The sequence below is a fragment of the Muntiacus reevesi genome, chromosome 2 (assembly GCF_963930625.1).
Source record: "Muntiacus reevesi chromosome 2, mMunRee1.1, whole genome shotgun sequence".
Taxonomy (NCBI): Eukaryota; Metazoa; Chordata; class Mammalia; order Artiodactyla; family Cervidae; genus Muntiacus; species Muntiacus reevesi.
The window spans coordinates 178,448,718-178,475,241 of NC_089250.1; the positions used below are offsets into that span (position 1 = coordinate 178,448,718).

The following is a 26,524-nucleotide window of genomic DNA, read 5'->3' on the forward strand; positions in this document are numbered from 1 at the left end:
GGTGCAGGGAGACAGTAGAGCAAATTCAAAGTTCTGATTGAAAATGATTCTCTTTCTAGAAGTCTATAAGAAACCAAGCTATCAAAGTGAAGATTATAAGACATTTTCAGACCTAAGATCTTGGAAAAATTAACCCCCCAGGGCAAACACACCCTTTCTAAGAAAGCTACTTGAGGATATACTCCAGTAACATAAGGGAGTAAGCCAAGGAGGAAGTAGCCATGGGACCCGCACAACAATGGCTCCGACCCGAGAAAGCAGTGCTGTCCCAGGAAGACAACCGTGCAGGAGGCCAAAGCAGCCATTATCAGGGTGGACAGGGTCTCCACAGGAGAGAACGAGAAGGGGGGAGCTGGCAAGGGTCTCCACAGGAAAGAACGGGAGAGGGGGAACTGGCAAAAGGTGATATTTAATGGGGCAACAGAGACGAGACCTGGTTTGAAAAAGAAGAAGAAATTCTTAGAAAAATTAAAATCTGTTCAAAAGGATAAAATAAATGATAGAATACAGAATACCACTTAATCCCTCAGTGAACAATATTTATACTGTCATAATAATATAAAACAATGTATTGACCTTCAACTCTTACAAATAATACATAAGCACAAGACACTGACTTAATTTTGGTTACAGAACAAAGTGTAAATCTTTGACCTTGACACTTATAAAAGTCATACTATAGATGACAGAATGTAAGAGGTAAGAAGTGGAAGGAAGGGAAAGTCAGAAGCATTAATATCCTTTTCTTATGAAAAAGAAAGGCCAAGAGACAGTCTCTCTAGTGGACAACAAAAAATAATGACAAAAACATATCATGTACAGTTACAAAGACAATGGCAGAAGAACTAAAAATACTGACATTACAAAACCGGGAAGAATTAAATTTGATCCTCACCACAACCATGACCTAGTCTGTGTGCCTACAAACATACATCCCAGGATCAGTAGGTAATTAAATGAACTTGATCAAGTTAACGATCTAGATGATTCATTCTATTGAAAGGAATAGTTAAAGAGCCAAAGAACTGTTGTCTCAAAGGTGAAAAGAGGGAAGATAGGAAACATAATCACGAAAAAATATTACCTTTAAAATCATTTGCATGATTTTGACCCAAACCTCACTTTACAAAACCATTTAACACAAAGGCAATGTACATGCCTTCCTCCCACCCCTGAAAGTCTTATGACAAAAGCCAGGCTGCCCCACATTAACTTCCGGTTGGTTCCTGAACCAGAAGTTCAGTGAGTGTACTGTCCCAGGCCAGATAGAGAAGGGAGTAATGTTAAAAGTTTAATTCAAACTTTGTAAGAAGTAAAGCGATGATTGAGTCAAAAGCTGGGTCTCAATGGGTCATGGCGAGATGCTAGTGAGCACACGCTTTGAGGAATTCTATGAACGCTCTCTGATGGCAAGACCCAAGTCCTGACCGCCCCAAGAGCAGCACCAGGGCAGGGTAAAGGACCGCTCGGCAAACATCTGCTCACAGGCGTGCCAACGTCCACGCAGAAGCGGGGACACACAAGCCTCTCACCTCGCCACCCCGCCATAGTCCAAGCCTTCTTCTCCTCGGAATTTCACCATGAGTCGCTTTTTCAAGTCTTTTGGTCGCATCTTCATTATCTGGCGATAAGACTCCTGCACATCAAAATTACAGTTTCAGAGAGAAGAACTTGTCTTATTTTTAAAGTTATAACATGATGAAAGGTTATTTATAATGGAGCCCGACTATAAATAAGATCCGAGCTTATTTTTAAGAATTCCGATCTGAGTCCTGTCTGGTTCCTGTTCAGGATGTTCACTTGGGCTCCGGCTCACTGCTCCTCCTCCTCCTTTCTCCCACCATCACTCCCTCAGAAACAACAAAGCTCATGGCAGCTGACACCGCACCCAAGGATACACACATGTATCCTCAGCACAGTCACGACTGAAGGATTAAACGTCCTCTCTAGGGTTGATTTTCTCCACACAAATGAATTCCAATGTGTCCTATAAGTTTACATGCTTTAGCCAAATGAAGACCTCATGAGAGAGAAATAGTAAAAGAATTCTGAGCCTGGTTTTACATCTGAAGTCAAAAATCACATTTTCCCACTGAGTCAAAGAGCCAAGGAGGCTTTAAGTGGAACATGAAGCAGCTTATCAGACACAGAAAACACGTGGTCAGCCTAACAGGGCCTCAGTCAGCCTCTGGAGGGGAACCAGCTCAGCGTCTGTAGGTGTTTTCAGTGAAAAGACACTTAAGAACCTTTTCTTGCTTTAAATTTAATGAGATTCAAAGCGACCATCCCAAGAGGAGAGAGGATGTTGAGTGGAAAAGATCTGGCAGCAGCGTATCCACAATCCAGCTGCCCTGTCCTGACAGCCATTTAAGACGCTCAGTGGGCAAAACCCGGTACTTGAGCTGCTCCACTCGTGTGGCCCCGGGCACTCTGGAGAAGGCGCTGAGCGGCCCCCGTTGCTGTGGGCCGGGAGAGTCTGCGCCTCAGCGAGCCGTCCACAGAGGCCCACACACGGCTGAGACTCTACTGATGACAATGGGCCCGAGAAAAGGGCCCTGCCTGCCAGCGGTGCCCTATTTAGGGAGCCCGATGCTGCAGGGCAGCTGGACAGAGGTCAGCACGCCACCCAGAGCCAGAAGTGAGAGGAAGGCCGCTGGCTTCTCCAGGGAGGCAGTGCCTACGGGAAGGTGGCAGGCGAGGCCCCGTGCAGGGATGCTCGGTTCTGAGGATGCTGGGCCGACAGCAGGGATTCTCGGTTCTGAGGATGCTGGGCCGACGGCAGGAAATCCCATCCATATAGTGCAGGTGCGGGATTTATAGTACCACGTAGTACTGGTTCTGTACAGATCGCTAGATCTTCACTCAGAAGTCACTGATTTTTAAACCTTGACCACAGGAGGAAATACTGTTCCCTCTCCTGCCTGGGGCTTCAGCCCTAATAAAGCCCTGCACTTCATCCCCGACACACCAGACAGGAAGCAGAACTCACTGTCTGCTGACGGGGGAGAGAGTCAGCTCGACGGCCAGCTGCCCCGAACCCCGTACCTCAAATATCTCCTCTCTGGACACCTCGATGCGGCAGTGGCCAGCCTGGGGCTGCTGCAGGGAGAGCTCGTGTCTGAGGACCTTCAGTTTCTGGACCAGATCTCTCTCGTACCTCTGGGCGGGCAGCTCCTCGTCCTCCACGGAGCCCTCGCTGGGGGGCGGTGGTGGCTGGCTGGGCTCCTTCAGTTGGCACTGGTGACTTGAGAACAGAAGCGCTGCGGTCACCCCAAGGGCAGCAGCCAGCGGTGTCCCCCCCCACACGCACACCAAGGGACTGAGAAGAGAGGTCAGGACCCCCACTTCTGGTCAAGAGTGCTTCCCCGGTGACATAACTCTGTACACACATACGTGAAAACTGGGGGTGGCCACCCTCAGACCATCCTTTTCATAAGATGTTACCAGAAACCCCAAATGAACTTTCTGGCCAACCCAACAGATGTCCGGGATATAACAAAGGAGACTCCCATCTCCTTATCTCATACATTATCGTTGCCATAAATAACAACGGAAACTTCTAGCATTCATGGGCATCTAGTGCATATACGAGGCTGACCGATGTGCTCTCAGCGGGGCCTCGGGCTGAGAATTAAACGAAGGTGACCGGAGCCCTGAAAGCAGACGACACGGGAGGAGGTGACACGCACAAGAGCAAACAAGGGGCGTGTGACGGGGACTGCGCCTCCTCTCATCCAGGAGATCTCCCGTCTACTCACTGGAAGCGGGAGTCCAGGGGTAGAGGAGGACCAGGGCCCGCTATCTGTTCTGCTCCAGTTTTGCTGACTTACGTCAGCGGTCAGTGACAAGCACCCCCGGACTCTCATGTTTGAGGACATGGGGATCCTGGGACATGGAGTGTGGGATCCAAGGTCATCCCCAGACCCAAGTCCCTCGGGAATGACGGTCTGGGAAGCCAAACGGCGCTCTGAACCAGCCCTTTCCCGCAGTGGTGAGCAGGCTCCAAGGAAAACCTCGCTCCGCTGCTTCCCACTCTGAGGCCACCCGTCTTATCAGAGATGCGTGCGGAAGCTCCGAGAATGAAACTGCACCAGCTCGGGGGGTTGATTAGGCTGCAACTCAGTTACAGGCTGGCTGTGACGCAGGCCTGCAGGACTGCACCCAGCTGGCTTGAGAGTTTAAAACACACGACTGTCCACTCAGTAATTACCCTGTTTTGCTCATGCTTATTCTCTGCTAACCAACAATGCAGTCAATAGATGGAGGGAAATATCAGTATTAAACAGGGCACTATAACGGTAAAGAGGTCAGCGAAGGGCTGTAAGTCTTACGTCATGATGTGGTGTAACCGTGGGTCTGTAAACTGGGTTGTTCGGTTATTATGATCTACAAAATAGATTCTCCCGGAAACTGTGCTGCGGACTTCCCAGCCAGGCGGCAGTGGTCCAAGCTCATCACAGTTCACGCTGTTAAGGTCTCTACCAGGAAAGAAGACAGAGAGCGGTGTGTCCATCTGCGCGTGGAGGCCTGAGACCCAAACTTCAGGGAGAGAAGCAGGGGCGCCCCTTATCCAGGGGCTATGAGAGCCAGTCAAGGCGCTACTTACACCAAACGCCCACCGAGGCCCGGCCTCTGTGCTCCAAGTGGCAGCAAAATCCCACGGATAAAATCGCAACTCTCAGAGCCCGTGGTCATGACAGGGAGCGTGGTGTGCCCGGGAATACCATTCCTTCCACCAAAGAGGACTGAAACACTGCATCCATATAAGATGCAATGGAGAACCTCGATCGAACTTTTGGCCAGCCCAATAGTATGGGGGATCTGAATGCTGCCGGAAGGACTCTCTGGGTTCACAAGTTAATGAGATGCTCAAGATCAGAAGGGTCTCTCCGTGGGAAAGCTCCCAGAAAACACACTTTCTCCAGCAGACAGGGGTATAGGAACATGCATTGGAAATCTTCCCGTTCTAGAGAGCTGCACCAGGATGAGGCCGTCTCATTTTTTGAGTCACTTTTCTTAATCATCAAGTAGCTCTAAGTCTAACCTCTTGATTAATTATTTCAGCCCAATCCACAGTCACCTGGGAACAAGGATTACTGACCAAGATGCTTTTCTAATGAGCACAAAAGCCCGACCTTCCTTCCTGAGAAACCAAGGAGATAGCTCATTCATTTGCAGGTAATGCTTCCGTTCTAATTATAGACACTGAATTGTAAGTTCAACATAGATTTGGAAAATCAAGAGCAAGAAGCTTGTTCTCAGATAAAACAAATTATGAATAAAAAGGAAATGAGCATTACTAAAAATGTTATTAGGTAGTAATGCTATTCTCAAACCAAAAAAGAAAAAATTCTAAGAAAAAAAAGAAAGCAAAGCAAAGAGCAGAAAGAAACTTAACTCCATCACAGGCAGGGGAGGGGCAGGGATCTCTGACCTGGGCTCAGATGTATGGCCTTGTAGAAGGAATTCGTATAGAAAAGCTTCATCTCCCCCAGGAATGGTCCCCAAGGGACTGAGGCAATAGGGATGGTAAAGTAGAAGAGAAAAAGGGTGATAGAGTCTTTATATTTCCTGTTTAACCTTTTATTATGGAGAATTTTAAGCATATAAAAAAAAAAAAATAGAGACCATAGTGAATAACCAGCTTCAACAGTTACCAGCTCATCACCAACCTGCTTCCAGGGCTCCCCATTCACTCCCCCACTCCAATTATTTAAAGCATCAAGTCAGATATCAGATCATTTTACTCAGCAATATTTTTAGTTTAAAATGAGAGCAACCACATCTTGAAGGTTTTTCGAGTAAGTGCATCTGATTCCATCTAAGGATGATGGTCTTTTCCAGTTATGGAACCTGATTTCAAGACCCAGTATCACTCTCTAAACTTTAGTCTGAAGGGCCCAATTGTGTTACAGCAGCTGCTGACCGGCTGGGGGTGGGGGGAGCAGAGCCGGGACTGTCCCCTGGGAGTCTGGGTCACGACCTCCAACAGCCCGCCCTCTAAGCCTGCACCTCCACGCCCTAAGGGCCGTATCACCCACAGTCGGGGGTGCAGGCCGTGTGGCGCGCGGCGAGCCGCCCGGGAAGCCTACCTGGGTATCCTGGGGTCGTGCCACGTGCTGACGCCTGTCTGCGTGTGCAAGAAGTACACCTGGCCCTGCACCGTGGTCCTCTGCTCTGCACGACATGGTGGGGACACGGTCAGTGACGCTCACTCCAAGGGGTCAACCCTGTCAACTCGGAGGCCCCGCTTCCTTCCCACAGTCTTTCAAAGGACCCAGAGAAGGGTGTGAACGGCAGGGGTGGCCTTGGGCCTGGCTTACTGGGGTCAGCGTGTGGACAGATCTTACTTTTCCTGTTCCCACCCGGACCTGCCACCTCGGGACTCAGCCTGCCTCCACCCCTGTCCCCTGCATCAGCTCATACTTCCGGTCTGATTTGCCCCATCTATGTGGATCCTCCAACATGGATCTACATGGATCCTCCTTCATTTAGGGACTTCCTCTGTGGTTGTCAAAAGATTCTGTTTTATCTTTCGTGACAGTGATACGTCTTATCACTCGTACCCAAGGCTGTCCTTCCCATGTTCAAATCCCAGGGGCTACAAAGAGCCTCATCCAGACCCCCGCCCCACTCCTCCTGGCTCTCTTTGACATTCATTTGCCTAAATTCTTCACTCAATTGCTATCCTAGAAGTTTGGAGCAAAGGTGGATACATTAAGGAAGAGTAGGATTTATCAACCATCTCGGGTTACTTTTCTTTACACTGACACAACCGCCATGGGGCAGAGCTCTGCCAACATCAGCGGTTCTGGCAGGTACGCGTTACCAGAAAAGGTCTGAAGGCGGAAAGGGACACGTGGCCCACCGCACTTGGAAGGGCGGGCGCGCCCTCACCGTAGCCTTCGGGCAGCTCCGGGGACTGGTGGCCGTGAGGTCGGTTCTGTGGCGTCTGCAGCGACCCTCGCACCTCAGGGTTTCGCAGTCGCTGGGCCTGAAGTCTTTGGTCTTGACTCGGGGATTCCACAAACCTGCAGTTGCCCCCGCCGGCAGCGGCCCCGGGGCCATCGGTGTACGGGGCTGGCTCCTCCATGAAGCAGCTGAGGGGCCTTCCAGGCCCGGAGTCTTCATACACGGTTCTGGAAGCGGCAGAACACAGCCCACGTGACAACACCCGCCGAAGACAGGGACGCCCCCCAGTTCACGCCACGCTCTCACACCCGTTTAGTCTGCTTCTCTTAGACAATACAGAAGGCCCCAGGGCTTAGTTTCATAAAATTCGCCCCGTCCTAGTTCACCCGAAAGCCAGATTTGTTCACGAAGAATCAGTGGCCTAAGGGCGCCATGTGTTAAGTGCCACGGAGGCCACGGTAGGATTTCAAACTTGGGGATAGCTGAATGGTTGGAAAACACTAACCCTGACCTATAAGACGTTCAGAAAAGGAGATTTCAATTTTCTTGACTCGGAATCAAATTCAAACATTCCATTCGCCTTGTTATTTTATAATAGAACACCTTGTTACATCAAATATTGCAATGACTTTAAAGTGACTTTTAACATAAATCCTCATCCCCCGAACAACGCTGAAGACAATTTACCTTAATAGGCTATTTTCTCTTTTAAGCAAGTACTTTTGAAAATCATTTTACATTGAAAAATTTCAGAGACATGCAAAGTAAGGGACTTGTTCAGTGAATGCCCTGGACTCTTCACCCACCTCCGATACCATCCCGTGTCCAGCTCTTCCCCCCTCCGCTGGCTTATTCGGAAAACAATCCCCACATTTTACCATCTCTTCCTTAGATATTTTGGCACACATCTCTGAAAGATGAGCCTTTTTTACCATTAGCATGATCCCCAAAATGGGTCATAATAATGCCAGTCAGTATTCAAATTTCTCCAGTCCACTATCTCATCAATCAGGATCCAAATAGATCCACACACTGCATCTAGTAGGTGGGTCTCTTAAATCCTGTTTATTAAATTTACAGGTTTTCTTCCTTCCTTTTTATTCCATTCTTCTCCTTGCAGTGTACTTGCTGAGGAAGGACACTGGCTTGTGTCTGCTACACTCTACAGGGAGCCCCACTTCTGGATGGGCTTGTTATAGGGCGCTGGGCAGCCCACTGCCGTCCCTGGGACCTCCAAGATCTGTGTTCATGTCAAGTTCTCGCTCTTTCCTGATGGTGTCAACAACTATGAATGGCATTAAGAGTTAATTCATTGGGGATCGAAAAATCATGGCAGTGACCAATGAGAGCTCTTGTTGGTTTTGGGGGTTTGGTTTTTTATAACATTTCTTTCTGTATCATCATGAACTCCACGGACTGGTTTGGCTGTTGCAGCTATCATTCTTGACCAATGCTCTCCGGCCAGAGGGAACCTCTGTAAACTGGACCCTGACTCTCTGGGGCACGACCCTACTAGTCTCGACAGCTTCCTTTACAGACAAGGACACTGGATCACAGTTTTACCCCAAAGTCCCCCCCTCAGGTATTCAACGCGGTGAAAAGGTGTGTGGGACGCTCTCCCGCAGCGCGAGCACCAGCGTCCCGGGGTACGCACCCTTCACTCTCTAGCAGGCCTCTGCAGTCCACCACAGACCCGCCGGTGCCGATCCTGTCTCGTGTCTGTAAACTGACTAAAAAGAAAAAGGACATCTTGCATTAAAATCCAGAGATACAACTGCAATATAGTGAGCCACTACAAATGTATAATTTATATACGATATTATTTTAGAAAGTGAGGCGTCCGTCTCGGCACTCACACACACACGCCTGTGCTTTCGAGTGTGAGACATTTCACTCAGTGGCTCCACGCCACCACACACCACTCGGGCCCTTCCTTGTGAATGCGGAACAGAAGGAGGTGCTGTGTTTTCCACGCTCTCCATAAAGTAACACAATAGTCACTTCTTCCAAGTTATCTTATTTTTTAAAAAGATTCTGACTTATGCTGGATAAGGACACAGACAGCACTGTCTATTTGCACAGTCTAGACACATCTATGTCTCTACTGTCCGTCCCTAATACAACCAACAAAGACACTGATGAAGTTGCTTCCAGGTACTGGTTTTTCCCCACATGTCTCTCCACAAAGAAAAGAAGACATCACAAACAGGCAGTGAGAGAGAACTCTGTCATCAGGAGAGTTTGCAGGATGGATACTCACTGTTCATTTATCCTGGGTCAGATCTACAGCCGACTCATTGGAAAAGACCCTGATGCTGGGAAAGATTGAGGACAACAGGAGAAGGGGGCAACAGAGGATGAGATGGTTGGATGGCATCACTGACTCAACGGACATGAGTTTGAGCAAACTCTGGAAGATAGTGAAGGACAAGGGAGCCTGGCGTGCTGTAGTCCTTGAGGTCGCAAAGAGCCAGATATGACTCAGCAACTGAACAACGACAACTTCTACCTAAGACAAGACCTAAAAGATTTGCGGTCATACGTCATTCTGGTGTGCTACTGAAATACTATGGAGTTTTTTCTGGATTCCCTGCAATGCAGAGTCTATATGTGAGTTACTCTGAAATGCTAATAAGAATGGGATGGATAACAGGATGAACTGCTTAACTGACAAATTAACTTCAGCAGAATATGTCTAGTCAACATTTTGTAACATTGGCATGTTTCGTTTCTTCATTCTAAGTAAGTCAATCCTCTGTAAAATCATATGACACAGAGGTCTTCAGAAATCCCGTTGCCTTCTACGTATACAGTGGTCTTCCTGTGGTACTATGTTCAGCTCGTGCATGTGTGGCTACCACGTTTACCATCTGCGCTTGGATAACAGGACAAAAATGAGGACTAAAATTACATCAAAAATTACAACCGTACATCTTTTTGTACCTTAGTCACTTTAACTCCACCTTGAACGACAGAATGAAGAGAATTGGATAAAATAACAAAAACCACACAGATGAAACTTTTTAGTGCTGGAGAAATGGCCCCCAAATGTGGCTTGCCCTTCATGTACGTCAGCCTGGGTCAGTGGCTTTGTGTATTTTCTCAGTGATGAAGAGTTGGATGTTAAGTTCTGTAAAAGTTATCTCTTTAGAGATGAGAAAGTTCTTACCCACTATTTGGCCACGAACTGCATCAGTATCTGAGGGGTTTAGTTTGCACAGATCCAAACGCTGGTCTGCAAACAAACAATTCAAAACTTAACCTGGGGAATGTTAACTAGGGAGGAGGGCAGGAATTCTGTATTCAGTATTCAAAAATAATAATAAACAAAATGATGGCTCGTAAGCCTTCCTCAGTGCATTAAGAGGCAGAAAAGCGTTGGGTTCTTACAGCCAGTATCTTTCAATCTGCTGATGGCGTTGGAGAGCAGCCGCACACACCCCAGGAAGCCGGCTCCCTGCTTCTTGTGAATCTTCTTGTGGTTCCACACGCTGATGGTTATAGAATCCGTTTTTCCAACATATCTGAAATCAAAGTGCAAATTCATCTTTAATTGCATTTCTATATTACAATGGCCCACTGAGATTCTATCTGACTGACTTGTTAGTCCAGAAGAATTCTCTGAAAATAATGTTGGCTCTATATCCACAAGTACAAGCACTCAATGAGTATCTGTCTACCAACCTCAACCTCCCTTTGGGAGGCAAAAGGGCTACAGCTGATTATGTGAGAAGCACATGGAGATAACTACATGCTGATGATAATCTTATAACAGGGATTTCCTAGATCTTAATAGTTCCAAAGATAATGGCAGGAGTCATAAGCTCGCACCAATCAGGCTTCATAGAGAATAACCCATCTGCAACAAGGGACTCCTCACAAACCCTCCATCCGCCCAAAGCACACGCAGAGCAGACCTCCGACAGGAAACCCCCTTCCTCTCAGGGCAGATCGGCCACAAGGGGGCTTCCAGGACTGGGACTGACAACTGCTTTCCAGACCACCTCCGGTGCCACAGTGTAACTGAAATAGGGCCTCAGGATCCAGTTACTAAAAACCCCCTCAAACCCAGTACAATCCATGGTAGTAAAACAAACCAGTAATCATTCAGCATTACTTGACAAAAATTTCTTAGCAAGGACATGAAAACAGAGGTGAATATAAAATAGTGATTTTTCAAAGTGCAATCCACGTAATGAATGGATATAAGAAGTTGTTGGATGGCGTGCGGGCTTACATACATTCACTCATACCAAACTTTATTTGCTCTTGCAGAAAATGTGTGTGTGTTAGTCGCTCAGTAGCGTCCAACTTTTTGCAACCCATGGACTGTAGTCGGCCAGGCTCCTCTGCCCGTGGAATTCTTCAAGCAAGAATACTGGAGTGGGTAGCTATTCCCTTCTCCAGAGAATGTTCCTGACCCAAGGATCAAACCTGGGTCTCCTGCATTGCAGACAGATTCTTTACCATCTAAGCAAAATTTTTAAAAATCAACATATATTTGTGTGTATGTATAAAATATTTGTATAATAAATATGTGGAGAAGGAAATGGAAACCCACACCAGTATTGTTGCCTGGGAAATCCCATGGACAGAGGAGCCTGGCAGACTACAGTCCATGGGGTCGCAAAAGAGTCAGACATGACTTGGCGACTAAACAACAAAAACAACATAATAAATATGTATAATAATGCATTTCAGATAGTCCATTTTACAACAATGCTCATGGTTTTGCTGAAAAAACAGTAGCAGATAGAGGACCTGAACTATGGCCCCTTTTTCCTGTTAGAGAGGGCCAGGAGATTGAATGTTTGAAGATCATGGTTACAGAGGCAAACCATACGAAATGTATGAAAACGTCAAATGCAAGAACTTCCAAGTATATGCATTCTAAAAGTAGGCAATATGTCTTTGGCCATCCAAGGAATTGGTAGCCCTTTAAAAAAAAAAAAATGCTTCTCTTACAAGGTAGACACCCGCTCTCCTGTCATTCCCAAGTGCGCTGTAGGGTATTCAACTCACAGGTCGTAGTGCTGGTTCCACTTCGGGTCCAGCGTGTTCTTCACAGTGTCCGTCGAGTGGCACTGCCCAGATCCGTCCACAACAATCTTTGCAAAAGGGTCAGGGAGTCCTGGAGGAGAGGGGACAGCCACACTGGATGAGACGACAGGTCTATCAATGCAACACAGAACCTGTCCCGTGGGTAAAGGGCGCCTCACGGGCACCTAACTATCCTGGTATATTTCATTCTCAAATTTAAGGTTAGTTTCGATCAGCAAAATAAGTTATTTCCATTAAGCTTTCTAAGAAAAGCAACCCAGAATGACATCCTCCTCAAATTTTTTAGACACTAGAAATGAAACTCTAAAAACAGGCTTAAATTCAGATTTTCACTTCTGAAGATCACTTCTAGCTGAATGGAGGAAAAAGTGTCTACAAATAAACGTATTTGTACTTTCTAAAAAATAATACCTAGACATTGCGTTTGCTGGTCTTTATCTATTTTATCTCTGGAAGCAGTATTCACCAAATTTTCATTAGGTAGGTTCTTAAGTGCTGGAGTGTGACTCAGACAGTTTATAAGATCAGAGAGGTGACTGGGTCTGAGAGACAGACCTAGCTGGGATCCGTCCCTCTGAACCTTCTTAGCGCCTTGAATAAAGCCCGTGAACCTCAGTTTCTTCACCTGAGAGTGTGAATAATGCCGCTTAGGAACCAAGCGGCGTTCTGGTGAGGATCAGAAACAGTGTGAAAATGTTCCTCCTTCGGGCACCTACTTTATAGTAGGTGAGCTTCTTAAGAAGCAATTCCTTTCATAAGAAAATGACTCTCCATTTATTATTCCTTTCATTACAAGACTTTTCAAGTGTGATTTAATTTATCAAATTTGACTATCAGTTTTACTGAAACTCAGACACTTTACAGAAAAATGTCTCATCTGTATTTGAGCAGAGAACACTTCAGGAGAAAGCAATACACTAATGGATGGAAAAGCAGAGAAAACAGGGTGTGGCCAGAATAGGGAATGAGAGAGTGTTTTTCTTCCTTGAGTTAAAAATTCTGTGCCTTGGAGCTAAGGAGCCTCTGTGCTGTAGTCAACTGGGAAGTGAAGTTTGTCAAACCGTGGGTTTCTATTCTTTTCTTTTAGGAGAATACACCCAGTGTTTTTTAAAAAGTTTTAAATTTCAGAAATATGTGAAGAATATTAATAGGTAAGAGAGCAAAAATGGGTTTTACTTACTGAAGAAGTCTTTCTTTGCAAGGTTCTTGGCACATAATACTAAAAACAAACAGAAAGGCAAGGGTTAGCATTTATGGACAAGACTTTCACCACACTTGGTCGCTATGGACAGAACTGTATCCCACCCAAAATGCATGTGTTGAAGGTCCAGGCCCTGATGTGATGGTATCTACAGGTGGGGTCCTCAGGAAGTGCTCGGGGTTAGCTGAGGACATGGGGGTGGGGCTGCCATGATGTGGGTCTGAGCCCCTATAAAGAAGGGCCCCCCCAAAAAAAAGAGGGACCCACAGCACATGCCTTCACTCGGCCCTCCACAGGAGGATGCACCAGGTGGCCGTCTACAAGCCAGCAAGAGGGCCTTCACCCAGAACCAAATCTTCCCCCTCCTTCATCTTAGGCTATGGGAAATAAATGTTTGCTGTGTAAGCCGTCAGCCAATGGTATTTTGCTATAGCGGCTCAAACTGGCTGAGGCGCTAGCCTATATTTGCAGTGGGGGAAAAACAACCCTCAAAATTATCTTTACCATTGATTGTATTTCAAATTAAGTGTCACATTAAACAAAAAACTGACAAGTAACTAAAAAGTGTTTTCTCCTCCAGTTAGAAATAAACTGTAACAAATACAAAATGGTTTAAACTTAAAAATCTTTCTCAAACACATATGGGTGGATTTATCAATGTGTTCTTAAAACTCCCAGGATCACATTAACACCAGTTGAAATGAAGACCTACAGTCTGTACCTTCAGAGCACCTGCTCATAAGAGGAGTCATGCATCTTTTGATATTCGGCTAAATAACACAATTTTATAAACGCAAGCTCTGGTATGTTGGAGAACAAAATGGGAGAGTGACAGAAAATATGGGACCATCATCAAATGTCGTGAAAAACAGATGATAAAACGCATGCTAGGAATTTAGTACAATGTTGGCACATAGAAAGAATGCAATGAATGCCATCGTTACAATTTTATTAATGAGGTGGGTAAGAAATTTTGTCACTAGATCCGTTACATGATTAAAGCTATTATATGAAGGGAAAATACACAATATATTATACCACCTTACCTGCCTCCTGAGAAACCTGTATGCAGATCAAGAAGCAACAGTTGGAACCCAACAGGGAACAACAGACTGGTTCCAAATTGGGAAGGAGAACATCAAGGCTGTATACTGTCACCCTGCTTATTTAACTTATATGCTGAGTACATCATGCGAAATGCCGGGCTGGATGAAGCACAAGCCAGAATCAAGATTGCCGGAAGAAATAGCAATAACCTCAGATATGCAGATGACACCACCCTTATGGCAGAAAGTGAAGAAGGACTAAAGAGCCTCTTGATGAAAGTGAAAGAGGAGAGTGAAAAAGTTGGCTTAAAACTCAACATTCAAAAAACAAAGATCATGGCATCCGGGCCCATCACTTCATGGCAAATAGATGGGGAAACAACAGAAACAGTGACAGACTTTATTTTCTTGGGCTCCAAAATCACTGCAAATGGTGACTGCAGCCACAAAATTAAAAGACGCTTACTCCTTGGAAGAAAAGCTATGACAAACCCAGACAGCGTATTAAAAAGCAGAGACATTACTTTGCCGACAAAGGTCCGTCTAGTCAAAGTTATGGTTTTTCGAGTGGTCATGTATGAATGTGAGAGTTGTACCATAAAGAAGGCTGAACGCTGAAGAATTGATGCTTTTGAGCTGTGGTACTGGAAAAAGACTCTTGAGAGTCCCTCAGGCAGCAAGGAGATCAAACCAGTCAATCCTAAAGGAAATCAGTCCTGAATATTCATTGGAGGGACTGATGCTGAAGCTGAAACTCCAATACTTTGGCCACCTGATGCGTAGAGCCAGCTCATTAGAAAAGACCCAGATGCTGGGGAAAATTGAAGGCAGGAGGAGACGGGGACGACAGAGGGTCAGATGGTTGAATGGCATCACTGACTCAATGGACATGAGTTTGAGCGAGCTCCAGCAGCTGGTAATGGACAGGGAAGCCTGGTGTGCTGCGGTTCATGGGGTCACAGAGAGGCGGACACGGCTGAGCGATGGGACAACAACAACAGTCACGTGTAGAGCTGGTGAGAAATTTTGCCACCAGACCCGCTACATGATTAAACTATGACATGAAGGGAAAATACACCAATGTATTATGCATACATAGCTTCCCAATTTTTAAGAACACAGTGTTTTACTGTGACCTTATTTGACAAAAATATACAGAGGAGACTGTCGGGCTACAGTCCACAGGGTCGCAAAGAGTTGGACACGACTGAAGTGACTGAGCACACAGGATCACTACTAAGGCAATGTACAGGTCGTAGATTTAGCAACTGTTTCAACTACAGGAAATTCATAATATACCGTTCTGCAAACTTTTAGTACATTTTATATAACAACTTTACCAAGATATAATTCCTATACTATACAATTCATCCAAGCGAAGTGTATGATTTATTGGTTTTTAATATACTCACTGAGCTGTAGAACCATCAGCACATCAATTTAGAGCATTTTCACCATCCCATAAAAGAAATTCTGCACCTATTAGCAGTCACTCACTATTAACCGCAAACCCCACCAGTCACAGCCACCACTAATCTACTTTACGTCTTTGGATGTGCCTAGAATGGATAGTTCACATAAATGGAATCATAGAAAATGTGGTATTTCAGGACTGGCTTCTTAACATTTTTTTTTTTTTACTTTTTTAATTGAAGGACAATCGCTTTACAGCATTGTACTGGTTTCTGCCATACATCACCATGATTCAGCCCTAGGTGCACACACGTCCCCCGCCTTGAACCTCCCTCCCACCCCTCTAGGCTGAGCTCCCTGAGTCACACAGAAAATTCCCACTGGCCATCTGTTTTACCCGTGGTGACGTCTGTGTCTCCAAGCTACTCTCTCCATTCAGCCCACCCTCTCCACAAATCTGTTCTCTAGGTCTCCGTCTTTTTCTGTAGCTATTGGGGTGACCGGTCGCTGTTCGTCCTGAGCCTATAGATGATGCAGTTGTACATGAACTGACTTCCAGCATGAAACCACCCCTGCATTCTGAGGTGAACACCCCTGGTTATGTGGCATAACGGATCCCTTTAATGTGCGCTGTAAGTCAGCCGGGCCAGGGCTTTTCTTTGTAGAACGTGTTTCAGTCACTAATCCATAATCTCTTCACAAGTCTATTCACATTTTCCACTTCTCGAATAAGTCTTGGTAGTTTGTGTCTTTCTAGAAATTTGTCTATTTCACTTAAGTTACCGATTTATTGGCATAAAGTTGTTTACAGTATTTCCTGATAATACAAAAATACTACCAAAAATATACATTTCCTCTTCACTATAATCTTTACACCCTTCCTCTCAGTGGAGATACACACACACACAAACTCTTCAGTCTTTTTGTGGCTGGATCATAATTTATTACAGCTCTGGTTAGTGCTTCATTTCTTGTTTCTCTAATTTAAAAGGACAAAAGTACTTACAAAAAATGAAAACTTGCAAATGTGTAAATAGGAAATGCATGCCTCCAAAATCTCATTGTTAGCCTTTGTTTTTTAATAGCATTTTCCTGGCTGGTCTCACATACTTCCTTTTTTCCCATTTAACTTTAGAATTACTTTGAGCAAGTTTTCAAAAAATTCATAAGGGGAATTTACTGCTTTACAAAATTAAGTACTCCCATTCTTGAGTGAAGCATATATATCCAGTGATTAAATTCTTCTTTAAATGCCTTTAAGTAACATTTTCATCTACTCACAAATGTTTTCCACATTTCTAATAGGGGTGACTCTTACGTGTCTTGGGTTTTGTTACTATGATGAATGGGAGAGTGCCTTTCATTGCACTTTTTTTTTTTAATCATCAAGATATCTGTTCTTTTATGGTTTTTCATTGCACTTTCTAATAGTTATTTGGGTACAGGTAAGCGATTACTTGTCTCGTAATAATTCGAAATCTGCCATCTTTTTCAATGCTCTTCAGACGAGCCTGTGCTGTAGTTTCCTTCCACTCCTTGTTTTCCCAAGGTGCTGATGCTGGATTGCTTCTGACTGGAAGAATTCTGGTAACATCTCAAAAAGATTAATGCTTGCTCTTCTGCACAAGACTAGTAATTAAAAAAAAAAAAGTATTTATTTCCTTGGCTGTGGCATGCAGGATCTTGTTCACTGACCAGGGATTGAACCCAGGCCCCCGGCACTGGGAGCGTGGAAGATTAGGCTCATTCCAGTGGAATTTGGTTACATCAAAAAGTGGCGAGGATTTCAATATCGTCAGCACAAAGAAGATTTTGCCTTGATTTTGTGCAAAGATCATTTACGGTCACTATGAATCTAGTTTAGTTAATGGCATTTGATCTCTCCTAGTAGAAAAATTTTGTGATCCTGTGGTAGAATTCTGTTTGTCCACTCTGTGAGATAAGAGATAACTTACTGCACTTAAAATTCCACTCTGTCTGGATCTACCACTCATTTTGAAGATATGTACCAATTTTAAGTAAGATTCTGGAACTGCAACAATGAACAAAAGAGGCATTTACTCTTTAGAGAAAAAGCAGCTGATTTTTTCAGAGTACACTACCGCGTGCTCTCTTCAACGCCAACTCTGAAGTGCCCTCTACTGTGGACAAATCACGTCTAAATCCAGTAATTTCCTAATCATATGCCATAGTTTCCTAATTTGGGGGGTAAAGAAAGAACAAACTACATAATGTTCACTTAGCTTCTGAAAATACATGGGAAGGAAGTGTTTTGCTAACATTCAATTAGTAAGTCAAGCTTCTCTACCAGCTCCCTGACGGACGCACAGGGTCCCCAAAACACTGTTTGTGGGTGCACCCACTCTCTGAAAGATCATGTTCCTCAGAAGGAGTTTATGCTATTTCTTAAGGTTTCATTAGTGTCAGCTGGCTGGCACTCCGGATAAAAATGTTTGCCTGCAGTTCCAAGAGAGAGGCTGTATGACAGTGAGGGAGAAACAGTTCATGTCAAAAAACAAGTAACGAAGTCCAGAGGTCACACAGGAGTCAGACATGATTTAGCAACTAAACAACAAAGTCCAGACGGCATCTGGGACTTTTTATCATATTTGGACTTCCCTGGTGGCTCAGGCTGTAAAGACTCCACCTGCAATGCAGGAGACCCCAGTTCAATTCCTGGGTTGGGAAGATCCCCTGGAGAAGGGACAGGCTACCCACTCCAGTATCCTTGCCTGGAGAATCCCACGGACAGAGGAGCCTGGCGGGCTACGGCCCATGGGGTCCCAAAGAGTCAGACACAACCAGGTAACTGAGCACAGCGCAGGACACTGGAGTAGTAACCCGACTGTCTCTCGGGCTTCCCTGGTGGCTCAGCTGGTAAAGAATCTGCCTGCAACACGGGAGACCTGGGTTCGATCCCTGGGTTGGGAGGATCCCCTGGAGAAGGGAATGGCAACCCACTCCAGTATTCTGGCCTGGAAAATTCCATGGACTGTATAGTCCATAGGGTCACAAAGAATCGGACACAACTAAGTGATTTTCACCAGATTTGCACAAAGCCCTCATTCATGAACAGTCTTTTTTTTTTACATCTTAAGGGATGATTTCCATGGACCAATGAAGCCATTACATTCAAAGAAAATCTATAACTGAGGGGCAGTTTTCAATTTTTTTAAATTTAAATTTTTAAGACATTTTAAAATTTTAATCTTAAGATGTTGCTTTCCTTGACACCTGGATTTTCCCACAGAACCTACAGGGGATGACTTCCTGGGTGGAGGAAAAAGACAGGCCTCACAGGAAGCAATTTCCAAAACTATGGTTGGTTTGACTTTTTTTCTCCCTTAAGTATTACAGGCTATGCACCTTTGCCTTGCAAGATAAGAAAAATAGTTCATTAAAGGTCTCTGTCACTTAGAATAATTTCTATCTCCAGATCATATTTCTGTCTTAAATAAAGTAAATGAGATGTTTTTTCAACCATGTTAGAGTGGGACTAAGACAGCAAGAAGAACAGGGGAATTTTCTAGGTAGAAGCATTTTCCCTTGCAAAGAGCTTAGGAAAATTTAGGTTTTCATTAGAGAATGTTTTATCTAATTAACTAAAGTTACATTCCAAAATTAATCAACTCATCGATCAGTTAATTATTAGTATCAATGTTGTCTCCCTACATGTTTCTTTTTCTTTTCAAGCGTCCTTATTCAAGAGCCATAACGTGGTGACGTTTACTAAACTTCGAAACTTAAAAAAATAAAATAAAACTCCAAAACTTCAGCCCCGATGTCTAGTATCTCATCTCCTGAAAAGCTCCTAGTGATTTTATAACCAGGAACTAAGGAGCAATTTGCTACTGGTGCTTCCAAAAACCACCCTGGAAAGCAGACTGTCTCCCCGACAACCATATGACCAGTGCCTCTGCCAAAAACACTCGATGAAATCTATCAATGGAATCACAGTGGGAGGTTTGGAAACTTTGTCATTGTTTTGTGAAACGTTCCAAATACAATCTAATTCCCTTTCACAGACCTAATAACAACGGCTAAATATGCTTACAAGGTATGAGGCACTACCCTAAGTGTCTGACACGCCTGGCCAGGTTTATCCAACACCACAATCCCATGAGACGGTTATTATCATGTTTATTTTCCTAATGAGAAAACGGGGGCTTAACAAGATCACACAACTTGACCAACAAAAGCCACGGTAAATGCTGCTGCTCTGGGCAGTGCATCCGTTTTCCATTTAACAAGCACCCACTGATGACCCACCAGAGGCCAAGCCCTGTTCCAAGCTCAGAATGCTATGAAGAACTAAACAACGAAAAAACCCAAAAAGGTGCTTGTCCTGGGGTACTTCTCAGGCCTGAGGGTTTGACTTTTAAGGCAAGTCAGGTAATTTTTTTTCCTTTTAAATTGACTTCCTAAGCTTAAAACTATTTTCCTAAGGTAAAATAAAACTCAACTTTGTCAGGAAGGAAATGAATTTTAACCCCCAAAAGCTTGTCATTAAGTAAATTATATTTGATTGTCGCCTTAGAAGGAAAGTGAATGAACTCCACTGACAGGAGATAATCCAGAGTTAACAAGGAGGAAGGAGAACCTCCCAGAGGCCAAACATCCCCACCCAGTGACTCCTGAAGAACTGTTAAGATAAAAGGAAGCTGTGCTCTACTGGCTAAGTCATTTTAAACAAGGTGGTAACTGCTGAGGGTAAAAGGGAAATGAAGGAACGTTGTGGGAAGAAAGCTAGAATTAAGCAAGCTCTCCTACAACCTCATAATCAGTCCAGACCTAAAACAAATGGACAAGGAAAAAGTAATAATAGCCAGAGAAAGTTCTGTCTGCGTTTTCTTTCCGTTACTGAGTTGACAAATGAGGCTTTATTAATTTGATGCATAGAAAGGTCAACAGAAAACTGCAAGGGGAGGCCCAAGTTTTAGCAAGGTAACACGTGCAAATATCCCCACAAATGGCTAAGAAAAACCCATAGTGCACAATCTTCTCAAACAAAGTCCCTTAACGTGTCTTTCCTATTTTATCATTTTATAGTAATACTTTCTATAGCACTGAAATAAATGTATTATTTGGCATAGTTTTATCACAAAATCGTGTATAATTACAGAGCTAATCACTATTCACATCACAGCATTAGTCAGAATAAAATTATTAAGCTCAATTTAGTCAAGAAAAATAGAAGAAAAGGAAATTGAACAACTTGCTCAAGGTGACCTTGGCAAGTCAATGATGGAGATAAGAACCTGATTTATCCATGAATGAAATGCACAGAGCTCACTGGATTATGCTCCTTCATTAAGACAACTGAGTGTTAGGAATGAAACCATTTGTCACCACGTTAAAAATTTCCAGTCTGTGTGGCCAATATTGAATTCATAAGGTCATTTTAAAATTTTTAAAAAATCGTGGCCCAGCCATTCCACCCTCAGGCATGTAATTAACAAAAATACACATACACATAAGTTCGTGTGGTAGAACAATTATAGATGCAATAAGAGCAGATACATTGAGAGGGAGGTCAAATAATGATTAACTGTAAACTAACAGTAACAATTGCTAATATTTACTGAGCTTACTCTGTGCCAAACACTATCAATAGCACTTTACAGATTATATCTTATTTAACATAACAAATAAGGAGACCAAGATGAGGTGAGATTCAATCCCTTGCCCAAGACCATGGAACCTGTAAATTTCTTCTTTGCATCTGACTGACTCCAGAGCCCAAGCTCTCTACTACACATACCCTGATACAGTTTCCAAAAGGTATAATTACGGTGACAAGTTGACATACAACATAAGGAAGTCAGAATACTCTAGAGAAACACATATTTTTGTAAAAGCAAACAAATATGACTTAAAAAAATAAAAAGGGAACTAACTCTGCTAGATCCTACTTCTAACTAGAAAATGAAAAAAAAAAATTGTAAAGCAGTGGTACCTCATTAAGCATACATTTTAAAATATAACAACTTGCTGAGATATAATTGACAAGCCATAAAACTCATGCTTTTAAAGTATGAATACATTTCAGTGATTTTTAATTATATTCCGAGTTGTACAACCATCACCACCATTTAATTTCACAACATTTTCATAATCTCCCAGAGAAGCCTTGTACCATTAGTGGTTACACACCCCTTCAACCCCTCCTAGCCTCTGGCAACCACTAATCTACTTTCTGTCTCTGTTTATATTTGTATTGATGTTTGCCTACAGTGGACACTTTCTGTACAGGGTCATGCAATAAGTGGCCTTTTAAGACTGGTTTCTTTCATTTAGCATAATGATTTCAAGGTTCGTTCACACTGTAGCAAGTGTCAATACTTTATTCCTTTTTGTTGCCAAATAATACTCAGTTATATGAATATATCATACTTCATTTAATCCACTCACCAGAAAATAGACATTTCACAGTTGTTCCCACATCTGGGCTACTGTGCATGATGCATGAATATTCATGTAACAAAGTTTTATGTAGAAACATGTTTTCAGTTCTCTTGGGTATCCACCTAGGAGTGGAATTACTGGATCATATGGTAACTCTATGTTTAACACTGAGGAACTGCCAAACTGTCTTCCAAAGTGGCTGCCCAGTTTTACATTCCCACAGCAATGTGTAAAAGTTCCAATTTCTCTGCATCCTCGCCTCTGAGTATTTTTATCTGTACCAGCACCATGAGAAACAAAGACCTCTCTTTCCCACTTCTAGTTGTCTTGACATCACTGCTGAAAACCAACTGAATGAAGACATGAGGATTTATTCTTGACTCTCAATTCTGTTCCATTGATCTATATACTTCTATACATCTATACTTCTATCCTTGACAGTCTGTAACGACTACCATGCCTTGGTATTAATAGTAAGTTTTGAAATCGGGAAGTGTGAATCTCCAATTTTGTTCTTGTTTTTTTAAGACTGTTTTGGTTATTCTAGATCTCTTGCATTTCCATATGAATCTGAAGATCAAACTCTGTATATTCCCCAAATAAAGCCTCCTGAGATGTTGATTGGCTCTCTGCTACAGGGAAGCCTGGCGTGCTGCAGTCCATGGGGTCGCAAAGAGCCGGACACGACTGAGCGACTGAGCTGAACTGCTACACGTGCAGATGCATCCAATTCATAAGCATGGATGCCTCTCCATTTACTCAGGTCTTCAGTTTCTTCAATGTTTTATGGTTTTCAAATATTTATTTTTCTGTTTTTGATGCTATTTTAAAAGGAATTGTTTTCAATTCTCTTTTTCAGTAGATTAACGGTTACAAAGGAGGTTGAAATGAGGGGACCCAGGGATGACAGCTAAGGGGTACAGGGTTTATTTTGGAGGTGATAAAAGTTCTGCAATTGTGGTGGTGGTTACATAACTCTGTGAACATACTAAAAACCACTGAATGATACACTAGAAATGAGTGGATTTTATAATATGTGAATTCTACTTCAATAAAGGTGTTATTAAACAGAAAGAAAGAGAGAACCCTATTGAGTAGATAAATGAAAAAGTACAAGATGAAAGGAGTTTATCTCTATAGGAAAGACTATAGGGTTCATTTCCCCAGGCCAATGTCAAAAAGACTGTTTAAGACTGATGATTTATTTATAAATTAGTTAAATCATCTGAAGCAAAGTTTGAATGCCATGATATTAAACTAAGGAAATAAAAAAACTTCTGTTTACTTTTATAATGTTGATTAAGTCCATTTTAGAGGGACAAATGACCTGCCCATTAAACAAATCAGCTAAAGACTGCTACAAAGATTTCAAAATTATTAGAAGAGTCACAACTGAAATCCCTGCTTCCTATGTTGAGTTAAACTCAAATTATTCTTAAAACATTATCAAAATCCTTTTTGATAATATCTCAAGGATCTCCACTGTCTACAGATTGCTCCCTTTGGAATTTAAAACACAAAATAAAATTTCTCTTGATCTACTTAACCAGCTTTATCACCCAAGTGTGGTTTACTTAACCGTTCCCAGACCACAACATAGCAATTTTTACCACTGGGCCTTTCTTCCTGTTGCATGCTGACCTCTATCTGTGATAGTTAAGCAAGTTTTTTGTTTTTGTTTTTTTGAGCTAGAATGTAGGTCCAACAATAGTACATGATTTACAATAGCCAAGGCATGGAAGCAACCTAAATGTCCATCAACAGATAAACGGATAAAGAGGTGGTGTGTGTGTTTGTGTATATATGTATACATATATATATAGGTACAATGGAATGTACTCAGCCATAAAAAATAAAATAAGGCCATTTGCAGCAACATGAATGATTAATCTAGAGATTAACATACTAAGTGAAGTCAGACAAATATCATATGATATCACTTACATGTGGAATCTTAAAAAAAATTATTCAAACTTATTTATAAAACAGAAACAGACTCACAGACAGAGAAAACAAACTTATGGTTACCAAAAGGGAAAGTGAGGAGAGGGATTAATTTGGAATTGGGGATTAACAGATAAACACTACTACATATAGGGAGAACTATATAGTCAATATCTTGTAATAACCTATAATGTAAAAGAATCTGAATCACTATGCTATATACCTGAAACACTGTAAATCAACTATACTTCAATTAAGAAAAAAAGTTTTTAAACCCACAGAGTAGGTGTTCAGTCAATATCTGTTGAGAGCTCTACTTATTTCATGCTCGACTCTGTCCGAAGCACTTCACCTATGCAACTTCCAGGAATCCTTCCACATACCCCAGGAAGAAACGAAGGGTCTGAGGAGAAACTCAGCCAAGGGTGCACACATGGAAACACTTCAGTCATTGCAATTCTACTCATTCTTTCAGTTACAGCTCAAATCTTAATTTTTCCCTGTTAGGCCAACAGCGATTTCTCCTTTCTCTGAACTTGTAAAGGACTTTCTGACTTTGACATCTACCACCCTGAATTGTATTTTCAAAGTAGACTTTATTTTTTAGAGCAGTTTTAGGTTCACAGCATAATTAAACGGGAAGTAGGGAGATTTCCCTTATTCTCCCTGACCACGTGCACAGCCTTTCCAACTATTAACATCCCTCACCAGAGTGCCATCTCTGTGACGACCAGTGAAGCCACACTGACACATCCTCAGCGCCCCACGCCCATAGCTGACCTGCTGGTTCATTTTCAGTGTTGCACATCCTGCAGAGTTTGACGTATCCACAAACATAGTGTCACACAGAAAAGTTTCACTGCCCCGTAAGCTGTTCTGCTTATTCATCCTTTGCTCCAAATTCCTGGCAATCACTGATCTTTTAAACTACCTCCATAGTTTCATCTTTTTCAGAATATCATATGATTGGAATTAAACAGTATGTAGCCTATTTAGATTGACTTCTTTCACTTAGAAATATGCAGTTAAGGCTCCTGCTTGTCTTTTCATGACTTGGTAATTCATTTCCTTTTATTTTTAAAATTAATTTATTTATTTTCATTGGAGGCTAATTACTTAACAATATTGTAGTGGTCTTCATTTCCTTTTAGTACTGAATAGTATTCCACTGTCTGGATGGACTAGAGCTGCATTCTCAATTTTTGGCAATTATGAATAAAACTTCCATATACATCTATCAACAAAATCATCACATCAATCTAACAAAGAAATGGACAATTTTGAGCCAACCTGAGGATTATAACCCAGAAGACAGTCTTTCAGAAAGCTATAAAGACTGTTCCACCTTTTAGGGGTCAAGGCACAGTTATGTAAGTTTTTGAGAGTAACACATTGATAGTGTCATTGTCCCACAAGGCCAGTAGTGGGCTCCTGTGACCCCGTTACAGGGTTGGGAAAGGAATGTAATCTCCTAAGGAGTTACCTTGCTGGCACCAGGGGGATATTGCCTTTTATTCTGGCAAGGAGGCACTCCTGAGTCTTCTAAGGGGATCTAGCTAATATGCAAAGCAAATGCACCATGCTCACTAAAGGGGAGAGGGCAAGGGGCTCAAACGGGCAAAGAGAATTTCATGTTTAAAAATTTTCTTGTCCTGTCTCGAAAATAATTTTATTTCATCACATCCATGTGCAGGTTTTTGTTGTGGACTAAGTTTTCATCCCCTTTGGTTAAATACCAAAGAGCACAACTCCTGGATTATGTGGCAAGAATATGTTTAGTGTTGGAAAAAACTGCCAAACTGTACTCCAAAGGGACCGTCCCATTTTGCACTCCCACCAGCAGTGAACAAGAGTTCCTATTTCTCCACATTCCAGCCAGCATTTGATGTTGTCAATATTTTGGATTTTGACCCTTCTAATAGGTGTGCAGCAGTATCTCATCATTGTTTTAATTTGCATTGCCCTGATGACGTATGGTGTGGAGCATCGTTTCATAATGCTTTTGGCCATCTGTATATCTTCTTTGGTGAGATGTCTGTTCATGTCATCTGCCTATTTCTTAATTGAGTGGATGGGCTATTTTCTTACTGCTGAGTTTTAAGCATCCTATGTATACCTGAAACTACTACTGTAAGTCAACTAAATCTCCATTTTAAAAAAAAGAGTTATTATTTTGGACTAATAGTCCTTTATCATACATACCCTTTGCAAATATTTTATCCCTGGCTATGGCCTCTGCATTAATTTTTTTTTCACATTTTTATGTCTTACAAAATTGGGCTTAAATATATCCAAGTTATTTTGAGTAGCCATACTGCTTTCCCTGGGAAGTAATATCATCTGATGTTTAAAGTAACCTTAATGGAAATTCACGTTATCCATATAAAAGATAATATGTGGCCTTTCTGTCTACTGGCAGCTATCATCCAGACGAGAGCACATGGGAGCGATGGAGGATAAGGCTTCCTGCTGCGCACCAGCGCCTAAGCCTCTGGAACCCCAGCCTTTCCCTGTAAAGCACACGGTGTGGGTACGAGGCTAG

The 26,524-nt window shown here is 42.9% G+C and overlaps 1 protein-coding gene across 4 annotated transcripts in view; it reads right to left on the reverse strand.

Annotated features, from left to right (window-relative positions):
- The window catches only part of SMURF1 (SMAD specific E3 ubiquitin protein ligase 1), an 89,602-nt gene that overhangs the window by 12,207 nt on the left and 50,871 nt on the right, over positions 1 to 26,524 (reverse strand). For 2 of the 4 annotated variants that reach the window (XM_065923811.1, XM_065923810.1), the window contains exons 2-11: positions 13,154 to 13,192; positions 11,935 to 12,043; positions 10,303 to 10,436; positions 10,082 to 10,147; positions 8,567 to 8,642; positions 6,898 to 7,139; positions 6,093 to 6,177; positions 4,332 to 4,478; positions 3,046 to 3,244; positions 1,533 to 1,636 (exon numbers count right to left, since the gene is read on the reverse strand). In XM_065923811.1, the coding sequence (XP_065779883.1) occupies positions 1,533 to 1,636; positions 3,046 to 3,244; positions 4,332 to 4,478; positions 6,093 to 6,177; positions 6,898 to 7,139; positions 8,567 to 8,642; positions 10,082 to 10,147; positions 10,303 to 10,436; positions 11,935 to 12,043; positions 13,154 to 13,192 (1,201 nt within the window). Of the gene's footprint in view, positions 1 to 1,532; positions 1,637 to 3,045; positions 3,245 to 4,331; positions 4,479 to 5,434; positions 5,513 to 6,092; positions 6,178 to 6,897; positions 7,140 to 8,566; positions 8,643 to 10,081; positions 10,148 to 10,302; positions 10,437 to 11,934; positions 12,044 to 13,153; positions 13,193 to 26,524 lie in introns of all 4 variants that reach the window. The other 2 variants (XM_065923814.1, XM_065923813.1) reach the window with 2 other exon arrangements.